This window comes from Suncus etruscus, chromosome 5 (assembly GCF_024139225.1).
Source record: "Suncus etruscus isolate mSunEtr1 chromosome 5, mSunEtr1.pri.cur, whole genome shotgun sequence".
NCBI classification, from domain to species: Eukaryota; Metazoa; Chordata; class Mammalia; order Eulipotyphla; family Soricidae; genus Suncus; species Suncus etruscus.
Genome location: NC_064852.1, coordinates 151,003,284 through 151,020,876, shown reverse-complemented (window position 1 = coordinate 151,020,876; position 17,593 = coordinate 151,003,284). Strand labels below are relative to the sequence as shown.

General features: G+C 45.7%; 1 protein-coding gene across 1 annotated transcript in view; it reads right to left on the bottom strand.

Moving 5' to 3' along the window:
* YWHAZ (tyrosine 3-monooxygenase/tryptophan 5-monooxygenase activation protein zeta) overlaps positions 1-13,873 on the bottom strand; it is a 34,002-nt gene extending 20,129 nt beyond the window's left edge. Inside the window, exon 1 of the mRNA XM_049773925.1 lies at positions 13,560-13,873. Coding sequence (XP_049629882.1) covers positions 13,560-13,853 — 294 coding nt within the window. The 5' untranslated portion in view covers positions 13,854-13,873. The remainder of the gene's footprint in view (positions 1-13,559) is intronic.
* Positions 13,874-17,593: the final 3,720 nt, after the last annotated feature.

Sequence of the window (17,593 nt, the reverse complement as noted above, 5' to 3'; positions counted from 1 at the left end):
TGCAGAGAATGGCCCCAGTACAGTTTCGGAACCCCTCCCACACCATGAGGACAGAAAGGATCACCCTTTGTTTATGTTTGTGGGCCACACTCAGCGGCGCTCAGGGTTACTCCTGGCTCTGCACTCAGAAATCACTCCTTGCAGTCTCAGGGGACAATATGGGATGCCGGGATTCGAACCACCAAAGCAATTTAAAAATCAAATAAAATTTTGCTTTTGTACCTCTAACTTTTCACATACACAGGTATTCCTAACCTACTTCAAAACTCTTTAAAGGGGTCAGTGTCATAGAACAGTGGGGAAGGTGCTTGACTTGCACACAGCTCATCTGGGTTCAACCCTCAGCATCCTATAGATGCTGGCAGGCTCGGGAGACCATATGGGATCCCAGGTCAGCTGTGTGCAAGGGAAACACCCTCCCCATGGGTTATCTCTCCGGCCCAGGATCACCCATTTTAATTTAAGAGAATATCCCACTGGCTTTTCAAGGACAATTCCATAAACTAATCATACATAAAAACCATCACACTTAAGTAAATAGCCCCAAAATACCAAAGCAGGAAAATTGCAATTCCAAATTGCAATTTGGAAATATAGTTAACTATCAAGATTTCTTTCAACCCCATCACTTTTCCTCAATCTATCAAAAGAGTATCAAAAAAAGAGTATCAAAAGAGTACCCAAGTTACTCGATTCAGAAAACTACAAAATCATACAAAACAAGAGACGCAAATCCTCATGTTTACTTTACTGTAAAAATGAACTGGCTGTCAAGGACATGCAGATCTGAAAAGCCACCAAATAACTGAAGGATGTCACTCCAGAGCAACGTCATTCCTTCTTTATAGAGGAAGGTAGGGTGGTGCCCTGGGTTGGTGTGCATCTTTTACTGCACATGCTTCAAAGATGCAGAGTAATGGTGAACTTCTAACATGGGGCTCTTTTATAAATACAATAAATACAGAAGTTATGATTCAGATGTTCTTCATGCAAAACATGCACAAAATAACAAAGCACAGGACATGAAAATCTAATTCTCCGTGTTTTTTCGCCACATCTGGAGGTCAGTCAAGGCTCTGTGCCTAAGGATCTAGGCTTCAGGGACTGAACCTGGCTCAGCCCAATACTATCTTTCTGAAAGGCAAGTATCCTACTCACTGTACTACAGTCTAGTCCGACTCATACAATTTTATAGCAAACATATTCAACTACAAGTATATAAGGGGGGAAATATGAAAGCTTTACATGTCAGATTTTTTCCAGAAGTTTCGGGAAATTTTTGGTCGGCCATACTCTTTACTCCTGGCTCTGCGCTCATAAATTACTCTTGGCAGGCTTGGGATGCCCAGGATGGAACCTGGGTCAGCCTATTGCAAGGCAAATGCCCTGCTCCCTGTGTTATCATTATGACCCCCATACTTGATCTACAGTTTGACAGTCAAATTGAAAGCTCCTTAAAATTAAATGAAATGAAAATTAAATGATTCTAAAAAATTCGACTCCAACTATTTTATTCAAATAAAGAAACCCCAAATACTCCCAAATGTCTTACTTTTGCGGTGAGGTTAGGCCAGAATGACAGTACTTAGAATTGAACCCAGGGCACTGACTGCCTGCAAAGCAAGCATTCTGGCCCTTTTATACGTCATTTCCCCAACAACCCAAATACCTCTTTTTTGTTTTGATCTGGGACCATTACCTAGCAGTTACTCCTTACTCTACACATTTAGGGATTGTTTCTGGTGGTGTTTGAGGACCATACAGAATGCTGATGATTGAACAGGTTGTAGGCCATGTGCAAGGCAAGTTCCCTACCCACTATACACTGGCTCCAGCTATCCCCAAATGTCATTTACAATACTATTCTTGGTAAAAAAAAATTTGATTCCAGTTCTCCAGCAAAATGTTGAGGTCCAAATTGCTTGTCCTGCATCATTTCCTTGTGCAGAGGTCAGAGACTGAGATTTTACTCTGCAGATTTACCAAACCTTTGATCATTTCTAGGTATTTTAATGTTCTAGAAAGAAAGGAAGCAAAGCTGGTACACAAGGAGCCCAGGAATTTGGAAATTTGTCTCATCCTCCCTCCGCCTTGTGGCTGGAGTGGTGTTCGTCTTTCCAACCAGCTGTTTCCAACCAACCAATTAACAAAGTGTTCCCCATAGGTGAAAGCCTACTCTCAGCACAATGTTGGCATAAGAATATAAAACTTTAAATGTTCTAGTTAATAAGGTGAGAGATATATGAAGGAACAAAGCTTCTTATCTGATGAAAGGAAATCAAGAGAATTTTTACCACTCACGCTTCTATAAATAGTGACAGTTCCATTTAACTCTTTTTATCTTAAGCGACATGGATCGAACACTGGGCCTCACTTATGTAAGACATGTATGCTTCTACAGAGCTCTCTCCCTGGCACCACCTCATTTCCATTTAACTCTTAAAAACTAACAAGAATTATCCCTGGGGCCGGAGCAATAGCACAGAGGGTAGGGCATTTGCCAAAAGTGGCTGACCTGGGTTCAATCTCTGGCATCCCATATGGTGGTGGTGTCCCCTCAAGTGTACCAGGAGTGACTTCTGAGCACAAAGTCAGGAGTAATCCCTGAGTGTCTCCAGGTGTGGGCCCCAAAACAAAAAACAAACAACCAAAACATCTAATAAAATTATTCCTGACCTTAAGTCAGTCTAAAATTTTGTTTAATTCTGTTAAAGGCTAGAAGAATCAATTCCCATACTTTTGCCTGGAGTAGACAATAACTAAAAAAATATAAATAAATAAATAAATAAATAAATAAATAAAAATCAACTAGGACAGAGCAGAGTGCTTTAAAAAGCTACTGGGAAGCTGAATTAGAAAATGCTAAATTGGGGCCGGAGAGATAGCATGGAGGTAAGGCGTTTGCCTTTCATGCAGGAGGTCATCGGTTCGAATCCCGGCGTCCCATATGGTCCCCCGTGCCTGCCAGGAACAATTTCTGAGCCTGGAGCCAGGAATAATCCCTGAGCACTGCCGGGTGTGACCCAAAAACCACAAAAAAAAAAAAAAAAAAAAAAAGAAAATGCTAAATTACACAAATCAGGTTCAGAGAATTTTGGAACTTTAAAACTAGCAAAATAATCCCGAGAGCCCATATTTTTCATATTAAATTCAAAATATAGCTTTAGGGATCAGAGATTTTTTCCTAGGAAAATCTAGGTTCAAACCCTGGCATCAGCTACATAATGGTCACCTGAACAATGCCAGATATGGTCAAAAAACAAAAAACAAAAAAGCTTTCTCCCTAAAAAATGTAGCCTTTTCTTTTATTTATTTTGTATTTATTAAATAAAATAAAATTTATTTGTTAATAATAAATCATTATTTATTTATTTATTGGTTTTGGGGCCACACCGGTGATGCTCAAGGGTTATTCCTGGCTCTGTGGTCAGAAATTGCTTCTGGCTTGGGGGACCATAAGGCACACCAGGGATCGAACCTGTGCTAACACTTCAGTCCCTGTAGCCTTTTCTTTTAAAAAGAAAATCCTAGACATCATGATTTACAAAGTTAGTTAAAATAAATGTGGTTTCAGGCATCCAATGTTTCCAGTGGAGATTTTAATTTGTCCTTGGGGCACACCCAGAGGTGCTCAAGGATCACTCTAGACAGGGATGGTGCTGGGGATCAAACCAGTGTGGAAGCTGCAGACTTGCTAGATAAGACAACACCTTCATTTACGTGCTATCTCTTTGGTCCCCAAGAGAAGTAAGATGGTAAAGCATCAAAAATAAATAGTAAATGGTTACTGCATAGTAAATAATAACTTTTTGTTTATCTGAGGGGGTGGAGCACACCTAATGGTGCCCAGGGGCTACTCCTGGCATGATGCTCAGGGATTGCTTCAAGTAGTTTTAGGAATCAACTCAAGGGCCTCACAAATCAAAGGGCTAGGGAAAGAGCTAGCGAGGACTAAGGGCTGGAGCATGTGCTCCTCCCCTGGGAAGGGTAGCTTCACTCCTGGGAACATGGACCTCACAGTACCACGAGGACTGGCCCCAGGGACCAAGTCAGGTGGAACCCTACCAGGTGTGGCCCCCAAAGGAAACTCTGTGAACTCTGACCACACACCATTCTACACTACCTGATATCACAATACATATATATCTTCCTAGAAAATTGCAATACCATAGAAAAGGTGAGACTGCGACTGCAGAGCAATTCCACAGAAATCAGTTTTTCACCATTTGAGGGAATTACAGAGAACAAATGAGACTGGCCACTCAAGGGGGGGGGGGTGAGAGAGAGAGAGACAGAGAGATAGAGAGAGACAGAGCTAGTACAATGAGACTGATGATACACTCAATGTTTAAGAATGTCCTCCCTTTCCCTGGTCAAATTCAAAATTGTGTCACCTGATATCAGTGGTCCTCAAACTATGGCCCGCGGGCCACATATAGTATTTGTATCTGTTTTGTTCCTTCATTGCAAAATAAGATAATATGCAGTGTGCATAGGAATTCCTTCATAAGTTTTGTTTTTACTAGAGTCAGACCCTCCAATGGTCTGAGGGACGGTGAACTGGTCCCGTGTTTAAAAAGTTTGAGGACCCCTGCCTGATATCAAGCATAGTTTATTTCTCTGGTGAACTTTTTACATGTAAAATGTCCTGTTTTCAAAAATAAAGAACCCTTAAGTTAAAAAAAAAACAACTAGTAGGACAGTTAGATCAAAAGTGCATACAGTATGACGTCAATATCTTGGATTGGTTCTGGAAAACCTCAACTGTAAGTGATGCAAGTATATGACAAAGCAGGTTCCAAAATGTTTTGTTCAACAGTGATCAGAACTGATTTTCTTCAATGTTAAGATAAAACATTACTGGGACCGGAAAGATAGCATGGAGGTAAGGCATTTTTCATCCAGAGGGTCATAAGTTCGAATCCGGCTTCCCATATGGTCCCCCATGCCTGCCAGGAGCAATTTCTGAGCATGGAGCCAGGAGTTTCCCCTGAGCACTGCCGGGTGTGACCCAAAAACCACAAAAATAAATAAATAAATTATTCCATAACCTACAAAATATTTTAAGATCAAACAGATGATCAGAAGAAAGCAATGTATTCAGAGGGAAAGACATAGATTGGAGATAGTACAGCTTATCTCACACCCAGGTTTGATTCCCAGAAGCCCATATGACCCGAGTGCAAAGTCGGGACTAACAATGCTAGTAATAGTTCAAAAATGAAGACATACAGACAGAAAGGAAGAATAAAGAGAGAGAGAGAAAGGAAAGGGAGGAGGAGGAAGGATGGACGGACTAAGTTATATGCAGTCTAGAATTGGGGGACACACACAGCAAAGTTAGCAAGACTATGGATATGACCACCAGGAGAAGTAAAGGGGTTTATACTTTAGTATATTAATATTAGAACAAGACAGTATTCTTTGTCAATATATTTATAAATAAAAAGTCAAGAATAGACTGGTAGAAATAGGGCCAGAGCGACAGCGCAGCAGGTAGGCGCTTGCTTTGCAAGCAGCTGATCCAGGTACGAATCCCTATGGTCTCCCAGGTACTGTCAGGAGCAGAGCCAGGAATAACCGGAGCACTGCCGGATGTGGCCCAAAAACCAAAAAAAGAGGCAGTTTCAAAAAAGTGAACTCTGGAGTTGGAAGATTGAAACTGTCAGCAATTTGAACACCTTTATAAAGTGTTTAATTCTCAAATTAAAACCATCACAATAAAGCAAGATCTATGAGAACTAGGATGAAATAAGAGTTCTCAGGATCCTAGGAAAAATATTCAAGCACATTTCCAAATTATAACATACTACGCTATTAAAAATAATCATTTTAACTTAGCTGACGAAGAACACCCATAGCTTTTATTTGAATTATTTCTCTTGGTCTGGGGATGTAATTTGAAGGTAGAGAACTTGCATTTCTTTTTTTTTTTTTTTTTTTTTTGGTTTTTTGGACCACACCCGGCATTGCTCAGGGGTTACTCCTGGCTGTCTTGCTCAGAAATAGCTCCTGGCAGGCACGGGGAACCATATGGGACACTGGGATTCGAACCAACCACCTTTGGTCCTAGATCGGCTGCTTGCAAGGCAAACACCGTGTGCTATCTCTCCGGGCCCGAGAACTTGCATTTCATGTGTGAAATCCTGGATTCAACCCCCAGCACTGTCAAATTGTACCAAGATTCACATGGAGGTAAGGCATTTGCCTTTCATGCAGAAGTTGGTGGTTCGAATTCTGGCATCCCATATGGTCCCCTGTGCCTGCCAGGGGTGATTTCTGAGCGTAGAGCCAGGAGTAACCCCTGAACACTGCCGGGTGTGACTCAAAAATTAAAAAATAATTTAAAAAAAAATAAAAAAGAAATTTTAAGATGACAATTATAAATGCTGATTTCTTTATAAAAACTGTTTTTGGCATTTCTATTAACTACCCTTCAGTGTTTTTCACTGCCTTTGAAATCCCCACTACGTAGCTTACAGAATGACAGCAGGCCCCTGGCTCCTAATGAGCCAATCGGCATCCACTGGTCTTGTCTCTGGGAAAATTAGTGGAGAAGTGTTTTACACTTAGCAATGTTCTCTCCACCCAAGGCTTTAAAATAGGAGGAAAAAAATGCTCTGCTAGAGCTAGACTATTGCTCGGGTCCTCCAGCTTGCTAAAGTAACCGACTATATTCCTCTTTGCTGAGACTGGTGTATACTAACCAAAAGCCTTTTCTCCTAAGTAAATATCCATGATCTGGACTCCATGATTGAGGACAGTAGGTTTTTAGATTCTCTGGAATCCTCCCTTCATCATCTACCAGTAATTAACTTTGTTAACAAAACATACCATTATACTATCCCTAATCACCTCATATGCTACTTACATGGTATGAAATCTAAGTACAAAATGAGTTGTTCTTATAAAAATTAAATATAATGCTTTGAACCAGGTTTTTGCTGGGGGAGGTGGGTAGGGCACATCCCATTCCATTTAAACTCGGGGAGCACTCCTGAAGGGGCTTAAGGGACCACAGTGGTGCCAGGGATGGAACACTCCCCACAGGGCTTTTTTTTCTTTCTTTCTTTTTTGGTTTTTGGGCCACATCCAGTGGCACTCAGTGTTTACTCCTGGGTCTGTGATCAGAAGTTGCTCCTGGCAGGCTTGGGGGACCATATAGGATGCCAGGAATCTAACCCAGGTCTGTCCTGGGTTGGCTGAGTGCAAGGCAAACACCCTACCCCAGTGCTATCTATCCCCCCCCCCCAATATCTATCACTCTCTGCCCTCCACCTGTGTTGTTGGATTTTTTTTAACTTTTTTTTTTTTCTGGTTTTTGGGCCACACCCGGTAACGCTCAGGGGTTACTCCTGGCTATGCGCTCAGAAGTCGCTCCTGGCTTGGGGGACCATATGGGACACCGGGGGATCGAACCACGGTCCGTCCAAGGCTAGCGCAGGCAAGGCAGGCACCTTACCTCTAGCGCCACCGCCCGGCCCCGGTTTTTTTTTTTTAAACCAGTTAAAGAGTGTGTTTCTCTCACACAGTGTTAGACAACTCAAAAATCAGGAAAAAATGCATCTCTAGGATTCCGAACTGATGGCAGTATGCAAACGAAAACTTGTTTAAATTTTAAATGTCTTAAAACAAGTATGAGCTCACAGACTATTTTGCTATTAAGTAAGGATACCCCTCCTATTAAGGTTTAGTTTCCTTTACTTATAGTAATACTGGCTGTTCTTCAAAGAGAAAATAGAAAATCAAACTACTCATTGTGACAAATGGAACCATGGTGAATCTTTCACTTTTTTCTTTTTTTTTTGGTTTTTGCGTCACACCCGACAGCGCTCAGGGGTTACTCCTGGCTCTAAGCTCAGAAATTGCCCCTGGCAGGCTCAGGGGACCATATGGGATGCCGGGATTCGGACCACCGACCTTCTGCATGCAAGGCAAAGGCCTTACCTCCATGCTATCTCTCCGGCCCTGAATCTTTCACTTTTTAATTTTCCCCTTATAGTGTTGGATCATTGGGGAGGGGAGATAATCCAATGGGCTGTGTGCAGGAGGGAAGCTTGGACTTGACCAGCGGGAGGTCCTCCCTATCTCCTCCCCATCCCCCTCCAGCATAATAGGGAGCCCAAACCTAGCACCTTCAAATGTAATAGTTTCATCTCCAAAGTGCAAATTTCGAATTTTTTCTAGTCCCCTCCCCCCCGTCCCATCAAACTTCAAATCCCCTTATTTTTTCCCCCTTTTCTCTTTTTTTCTTTTTGTTTTTGGGTCACACCTGGCAGTGCTCAGGGGCTTCTCCTGGCTCTGTAATCGCTCCTGGCAGGCTGGGGAGACCATATGGGATGGCAGGAATCAAACCAGGGCTGGTTCTGTGTCGGCCGCGTAAGGCAAACGCCCTACCACTGTGCTATCTCTCTGGCCTCTCATTCAAATCTTAGTATGATAAAATGCATCTGAAGTAGTTATTTGACAAAATCAACTATATGAAACAGTGAAAACAATGTAGAATTCTTGATAGAATTTTTTTAATTTTGTGATTTTTTAGCCTAAAGATCGTGTCTGTGTGTGTTATTATTTTTTGAAGTCCTAAGGACATTTTTAATAGATTTAAATTAGAATGGCCCACAAACTGCCAGGATTTCTACTTATTTTATGAAGCTAACTTTGTGCTATGCAGCAACACCAACAAAACTGCCTACAAGAATGCAGAAATGGAAGCCTAGAAAGTGTAACTGAACCATTATTACTCAACCCCTGTTGGCTGCCAACTGTTACAATGTCGAACATGCAACTTCTACTACAGGGCAACCAACCGACTGACCCATTGCTGTGAGACTTTAGGTTTTCAGTGTGACCTTTAAAAAAGTGCGGGTTAGGTATGAATCCTGTTTTCCCCCTCTCCCCCCAATAGTTTCAAAGGCTTCTTTTGGAGCTCCTGTATTTCACTCACGGCATAGTAAGTAGTCAAGTTGCTTTAAGGGATTCTCCCTCTACACCACAATCTCATGGGTGGCTATCATTCCCATTTAATTGTACTCCGTTTCATTACAAAAACGAAGTGATTACCTTAGACCAGGCAGTTATTAAAAGGCAAAAGTTGGGGCTGGTAGCTCAGCAGGTACGACATTTGTATTGCACATGGCTGACCAGGTTCAATCCCCATCATCATCATGGTCCCTTGTAGACTGCCTGGAGTAATTCCTGAGCATTGCCAGGTGTGAACCAAAACCCAAAAATAAATAACTTTTAAAAAGGCAAAAAAGTTGGTTTGACTCAATCTTAGAGCTCTTTTTTTTTTTTGTTTTTTTCGGGCCACACCCGTTGGATGCTCAGGGGTCACTCCTGGCTAAGCGCTCAAAAATTGTCCCTGGCTTGGGGGGACCATATGGGACGCTGGGGGATCGAACCGCGGTCCTTCCTTGGCTAGTGCTTGCAAGGCAGACACCTTACCTCTAGTGCCAGCTCACCGGCCCCTTAGAGCTCTTTTTATTCCACTACATTTTTCAGTTTGAATGTCTGAATTGTATTTTACTTATGTTCACGAGTAGACTGTCCCATTTTAAACTTCAGATATCAGAGACCAAAGGAATTGAGCCCCTAGCCCTATAACCCATAACAATGGGAGTTTCAGAATAAAATGAAAAGGCCTGGCTATTCCATTAATTTACATGCTACAATTCCAAAACAATATTGCAAGGATGATAAAAATTCTTGAGTTCTTTCGTAAAACAGCCAAATTCAAAGTGTGAATTTGCTTATGGACCATTTTCTACAGTAATATATATACTCCAGCTTGTATCTCTTCTAATTTACTAGTAAAAGGCTTAAAAAAAAATAACCTGAAACTGGGGCCTGAAACAGCATAGTAGATAAGAAACTTGCTGCTTGCCTTGCATTTTCCTTTTTTTTTATCCTTGCCACCAAATATGATCCCTGAACAAAAAGCTAGAAGCGATCCCTAAACATCTCTGGTGTCAACCCCCAAAACAACACTTGAAAACTAAGAATCCATTTTTAAGGAATTAAAAATGGGCTAAGGGGACCAGAACGATAGCACAACAGGTAGGTAATTTCGACCCAGGTTGGATCCCTGGCATCCCATTGGGTTCCCCAGCCTGCAGGCATAATGTCTGAGAGAAGAGCCAGGTGTGACTCAAACCTCCCCCCCCCCAAAATTAACTGATTATGTTTAAAAATAAATAGAGCCTGACAGATAGTACAGTGGATAAGACCCTTATCTTTTGTCTTGCACAAGCCTGCCCCACCTGGGTGGGATCCTTCATACCTCATATGGTCCCCCATACAACTGATTCTTTAACACTTCCAGAAGTAATCACTGAGCACAACTAGGTGTGGCCACAAAGCTAAAAAATAAAAGAAAAATCTGGGGCCAGAGCTATAGCGCAGCAGTAGGGCATTTGCCTTACATGGGCGGCTGACCCAGGAAGGACCTCAAGGCCCTCGTTCAACCCCCCTCTCCCCAGTCCCTTATGGTTCCCCCAAGCCAGGAGCGAGATTTCTGTGCACACAGCCAGGAGTTAAGCTCTGAGCATTACTGGGTGTGCCCCCCCCCAAAAAAAAAACCAAAAGAAAACAAAAATAATCCTCCAATGTTGTAATCATTTTCGTGGTAAAATACAAGAAAGGCATTGTCACTAATCAAGTACAAATCATACAAAGAATTTTCCCCTAGCAGAAATACCAGTTCAATGCTACTCATCCATTTCAAAAAAAAAAAAAAAAAAGCCAACAAATTTTATGTAGCAGTATCATCTTTTCAAAAATCAATGACAGCTTTGAAAAATAATAGAGAAAGGGGGCTAAAGTATAGAGGTTGACAGTGTGCTTGACTTGTAGCCTGCCAAGCCCACTACCACATATAATCAATCTCCTGAGCACTGCCAGAGGTCAAGTCTGAACCCAGTGTGCCAGGAATAGGCCGGAGCACTGCTGGGTGTGGCTCAAAAATGAAGGAAAGAAAGGAGAGGGAGGAAAAGGGGTGGGTGGGGGTGGAAGAAGCCTGTTTATACAGAAACACAGTATCTATAAATATCAACTCTTCCCAAGTTGAAACAGAAGACCTTGGAAAAAATCAGGATTGCTGCTGACCTAATTCTATTACCCTTTTTTCCAAAAGAAGCCCTTTTGCTCAAATACTTAACACGCACCTGGGCACACACTGTATTTTAGGAGGCAAGAAACATACCAAGATCACTAACAGCTTTTTTGCTCTGAAAGCAAAACCTTGTTCAAGGATTCTCTGAACTGTCTGTATAGTAAAGTAACTACACTTTCGTTTTAAAGGAGAAAACCCATTTAGACTTGGTGAGAAGTCACCGCAATTCTGAACATGAACAGTGACCATTAAATACCCCAATTTCAAATCAACAGAAACAAGTCACTTAAGAGCTTAATATAGGGACCAAAGAGATAGCAGAGCAGCAGGGCATTTTTGCCTTACCTGCAGCTGACCCGGTAGGGACCCAGTTAAGATTCTTGGCACCCATATGGTCCCCCACCCTGCCAGGGGCGATTTCTCAGTGCAGAGCCAGGAGTGCCCCCCCCCCAAGCACTGCAGGGTGTGGCCCAACAACCAACCAATCAATAAATAAAATTTAAAAAAGATATAAAAATAAAAGTTTAGGGGCCGGAGAGATAGCATGGAGGTAAGGAGCTTGCCTTTCATGCAGAAGGTCATCAGTTCAAATCCCGGCGTCCCATATGGTCCCCCGTGCCTGTCAGGAGCAATTTCTGAGCATGGAGCCAGGAATAACCCCTGAGCACTGCCAGGTGTGACCCAAAAACCACAAAAAAAAAAAAAATAAAAATAAAAAAATAAAAAAATAAATAAAAATAAAAGTTTAGCAGAGTCATACTCATCCACTGATTTATGCAGTATTTTTTCCTTGATATAGATATCAAGGGGAGCAAACTGATAAAATCTTTTCCTAGGGAAAGTCCCATGGTGATAAGAGCTTGTGGAAAACATGCAAAATATACCTACCTGGAACAGTAAAAGGGTTAGCAAAAGATAAATACTACAACCTCTTCCTTTGTAATTCCCTAAACTCGACTTCTGTTACAGGAAACGGTAACTTAATAAATAAAACTAGAACAAAAACTATCTTAACCAATAGATGTAAAAAAAAAATTGGTGGGGAAAAAAATCAGCATAAAACCCATTAATATGTAGACAGGTAAAGAAAGCCAAGGAAAAAAAACCACTTATTTCATTGAATAAAAAACGCCCATTTAAAGTTTTAACAATCTTTGTGTTACCATAGCAACCCACAAGATAAGCATGTCATTTAGCTCAGTGAAAGTATAGAATTCCTTTCTCATTTTAGGAGTCAAAAATTCTGAACAAGCATTGTAAAAAAGCATCCAGGACATATACATAAGAGAACTATAGGATCCACATGAAAAAAACATAGTATGCTGTAATGAGCCTAAGAAGACTCACTTGAGAAAAATAAAAATACAACTGAACTTTAGTTGCCTCGTTAGTGATTCTCATGTAAAGGAATGTCTACGGCCATCGCAATTTTAATATCCCAAACCTCACAACTATACCAGAAAGAACCCATTAACACTCATGCTGAGTTTTTCTCCATGGCCAAAATTCACAACAGTGGGTTGTGTGTCTGAATTTCTGTACTGAATAGCATTCAGTAACCTGTCCAGAGAAAGTGATGTACTACCTCTTCCTGAGTCCTGCCACACTGGGATAGAACCTGTAATACGATCCCTGTGATACAAAGGTAATCATTTAATAAAGAAAATCAGTTAAATGATTACTAAAACTGGTTCGCTCTAATGCAAAAGTATTAAAATAAATAGGATGTAATATCCTAAGTACTGGATCAGTCATTTATCCTGAGTCAAACTCATTTCAATCAGAAAACGATCATTTGACAGATGGAAATTAACCCAAATGTAGTATATACTTAGTTCTTCAAAGTCTTTAAGGAAACAAAACAAAAAAACACGCCACAGCATTTTTAACACAGTAATTAATGAATACTTTACGTATATCTAGACTAAGCCTGGTATTCATGCATAACCTCTTAAGGTGGCTGTCAGTATTCAAAGTCAACTTCCCTTCCAATACTTAAATGTAGAAAAGGCAAGAGCAAATGTATAGTTTTTCTGCATGGTTGACTCATGACAGCAACACAGCAGCTAACCCAGGTACTGTGTCTACAAGTCTCCTTCTATTACAGCTCTTACCTAAAACAACTTATAAAGGTATTTCTGTATCCACAAATGCACATTCCATAGTATTTAAACTTAGAACGAATCTAACCATAACTGGCTGGCAAATCCAATTCATTTCTTTCCTAGCATACAAAAGATACCAGTCTATTTTTGATCTATCTTAACAAATAACTCATGGCATTTTCTGTGTATGGACTTTAAGTACTTTCGAGTATCTTTTAGTAATGATAGAGGACTTTAACATGAAAATTTTTTATAAGGCAGAACTAAAAGATGAAAGAGAACTAGCATTTATTAGTAGAAATTCTACGTTCAATAAGACCTGTACGATGTTTGATTCTCACCAGTACATCATTGCAGATATCTCTCAGCTCAGTCTCGATTTTCTCTCTGTATTCACGAGCCATCTGCTGCTTTTTCTCAGCACCTTCCGTCTTTTGCTCAATGCTTGAAACGACCCTCCAAGATGACCTACGGGCTCCTACCACATTTTTATAAGCAACCGAGAGAAGATTCCTCTCCTCATTGGATAGCTCAGCTCCTTGTTCAGTTACAGACTTCATGCAAGATGCCATGTCATCATATCGCTCAGCCTGCTCGGCCAGTTTGGCCTTCTGCACCAGCTCATTTTTATCCATGACTGGATGTTGTTCTGCAGGGGGGGAGAAAAGAGACAGCGTTAAGGTATTTCCATGGAGACAGACTCAAGTAGGTAGGTGGCGTAAATGTCTTTGCCTCTCAACAGTATTCAGGAGGGGCCAGAGCTGCAGCACAATGGGCAGGGCGCATACAAGCCTTTGCACAGAGTCGGCACAGGTTTGATCACCGGCATCCCATTGGGTCCCCAGCGGCTACCAGGAGTTGAGCACCAAGGAATAATTTCTGAGAACCAGGAGTGTCTCCCAGAAAACAATTTAAAAACTGGCATTTTCAAGCAAGCAAGCAAGCCAAGGATGAATTCAATCAAAGCCCCCAACATCAAGTCTAGCAAGGCTACAGTTACATCATCTCGCATTTATCCAAAAAGATCCAAAATGCAGTCAAGACGTTATCATAAAACCGGATCATGATCTTATTTGGCTGATATCCCACCCTGCCTCTCAAGGAACCATCAACATGTTGGCAATTTTTGCACTGCAAGCTCAGCTTCGGCAGAAAGGGTGGCGGCCGACTCCTCTACTCACACCAGATCCACGCAAGGGCTAATGACGTCTTTGGGCTTTCTCGACACCTCCTTCTGCCGGGGGAGGTTCGGCTTTTGTGGGGAGTCTCCCCCCCCCAAGTGCGGAATTCCTTTGCTGTGGATGGCAAGGCAAGGGCAGACTTTCCAAGAAAAAAAAACGACCCAAATGGCTCACTGGGTGGCATTTTCAGTGCAATACAATGACCCACCCAACATCAGTGCTTGACCCTAAATTGCCATGTAGCCAGGAAGATTCCCAGGAGCAGTACAATGTATTAAGTGCTTTCGGGGTGCAAATGGCTCCAGCCCCCAACATCGGGTTCCTGCAAAGGACCCAATGGTTAGCTGGGTGGCATTTTCAGGGCAACACAATGACCCACCCAACATCAGTGCCTGACCCTAAGCTGCCATGTCGCCAGGAAGATTCCCACAAGCACTACAATGTATTGAGTGCTTTTGGGGAGCAAATGGCTCCAGCCCCCACATCGGGCTCCTGCAAAGGACCCAATGGCTGTTGGGTGGCATTTTCAGGGCAACACAATGACCCACCCAACATCAGTGCCTGACCCTAGGCTGCCATGTAGCCAGAAAGATTCCCACAAGCACTACAATGTATTGAGTGCTTTTGGGGTGCAAATGGCTCCAGCCCCCACATCGGGCTCCTGCAAAGGACCCAATGGCTGTTGGGTGGCATTTTTCAGGGCAACACAATGACCAAGCCAACATCAGTGCCTGACCCTAGGCTGCCATGTAGCAGGAAGATCCCCGCGAGCACTACAACGTCTCGAGCGCTTTCGGGGTGGCAAATGGCCGCAGCCCCGACGTCGGGTGCCATTTGGGGCGGGTTCTGGGCGCAAGCTGGGAGAAAGAAAGATCCCTCCGTGGAGCCCCGAACCTTGGGCTTGGCCAAGCCAGGAGAAGCGAGTCAAGGGCAGCCTGGGGGCCCCCCAAGAGATCCTGCAAGCAAGCCGTGGGCCGAGCCAGCCAGCCAGGCCTCCTCCCGGGGGACCCCGCACCCCACCCCGGAACGATCGGAGCCCCCCACCCCACGCAGAAGGCCTCCGGGGCGGCCCGGGCTCCGGCTTGGGGGGTCCCGGGCCCCCCCACGGCGGGCGATCGCTCGAGGCCTCGCCGCGCCCAGTTAACCCTCGGCGGCCCGCGCCCCGCGGCGACGGCTCCGGCTCCGCCCCGCGCGCTCTTTGTCAGGGCGGAGGCGCCGGCCGGGCTCGGAGGGAGGGAGGGAGGGAGGACGCAGGGACGGAGGGGCGATCGGGGAGGCCGCCGCGCCCCGAGGGGAGCCCCGATCGCCGCCGCCGGCTTCCCTCCCCCGGCCCCGCGCACCCCGGCGGCGGCAGCGCGGGGGCAGGGGCGGCCACACCCCGAGCGAGCCCGGCTCCGCGAGCGCCCGGCCAGGGCGCAGGCGACGGCGCAGCAGCCCCCTGCCGCGGGCGGCCGCGCGACACGGCCCCAGAGGCCCCGGATGTGGAGCTGCGAGGCTGCGAGGCTGCGAGGCTGCGAGGCGCCGTACCTGGGCGCGGGCGGGCGGCGGCAGAAGCGTGCGGCGCGGCGCGGTGCGGCGGCTCTGGCTGCGGCTCTCGCTCTCGCTGTCGCTCTCGCTCGCTCTCTCCCAGGCTGCGCCTGCGCCTGCGCCGCGCCGGCCACGGGGTTTCCTCCAATCGCCAGCCGGGCCGCAGGGGCGCCGCGCGCGGCTGACGTCAAGCGCCGCCATGGCAACGCGGGGGGGCCGCCCAACCGCCCGCGCCTCAGGGGCCGCGCCCCCCCTCCCCGCCCCCACCTCGGCCCTTCTGCGCCTGCGCCCGCGCGGCACTCACTCCCACCCTCCCTCCCTCCCCTCAAGGCTCCGGCTCGGCCACATCCGGGACTTTGGGCGCTTCCCCCTCTCCCTACCCCCTCCCCTCTCCGCCCCGCCGCGCCCCGCCCTGCGCAGCTCCGCGGGCTAACTGCTCCGCGGGGGGTGGGGGGGGTGGCTGGAGGAGGAGGAGGAGGGGGCGGTGCGGAGCGGAGCCGGGCTGGCGGTGGGCGTGGCTTTACCTGCGGGCTCCGGGCGCTGCGGCGCGCGACCTTTTAAGGCCCGGCGCGGCGCGCCTTCCGGTCCCCCTTGGCGGGGCGGGGCCGGGCTGAGTGACGGGCCCGGCAGCCAATCAGGAGCCCCGGAGGGAGCCGCGCGCGATGACAGCTGCCTGCCAGGGGACAATGGGTGGGCGCGGAGCGGGGGCGCAGTGGCCCGCTGGGCGGGCAGGGAGACCCCTGTCCTGCCTGGAGGGGGGACGACGGAGGCGTGCTTTCCGAAAAGGCAGGGCCCCCCCTTCTAACCAGCCTCCCAACCCGTTCCAGGGCGTCGCCCCAAGCGTGCCCCTCTGATGCCCGCTCCCCCTCGTTCGTGCTGGCCACCAGTGACAGCCGGCATTTACGTAGTCCAGTGACAAACCAGAAGTTGGCCGAGCTGATCACTGATCGGATGAACTCATTGATCTGGCTGCGGGTGCTAGTATTAGGAATGGCCACAGACGGCCTCCTGGCTTAGCTCTGGGAATCCGCCTCTACTGAGGCTGGCTGGGGTGGGGGAAGAAGACACAAAGCCTTGCTGCTGCTGGGATCCAACTTGTCTTAGATGAAGCACCCGCCTTACTTGCTGACCTTTCCAGGACTGGACTTTGATTTCGCTTGGTTTAGGGGTTTCGGACCATACCTGGCAATGCCCCCAGCCGACTGTTTCTGCGGTGCTGTCAGGGCTTAGGGGGCTCTCTGTGATGCCTGGGCCTACGCGTGCAGCCCATGTGCTCAGTTGGTTGAGCTGCCTCTCCACCCCAGTTAGGGGTTTTTATTTGTATGAGTAAAGTCACCTTTCTCTGACTTCCAAGTAAATTCTTCCAGGGAGTGACTCACTTCAAATGACTAATGTTTCAAAAGCTTTCTTTTTAAGAAAAAAGTAAAAAATCTCCAGTTCCATGCTAAGTATCTGAAACTTCAGGCAAGTTAACCTCTCAAGCAATGAGAGTAGGGGGGGGGCCAGTGTGAAAGCACAGTAGGTAGGGTGTTTCCCACTGAGTCTGCCAGGAGTGATTTCTTTTTTCTTTTTTTTTTTTGGTTTTTGGGCCACACCCGGTAACACTCAGGGGTTACTCCTGGCTTTGCGCTCAGAAGTTGCTCCTGGCTTGGGGGACCATATGGGAC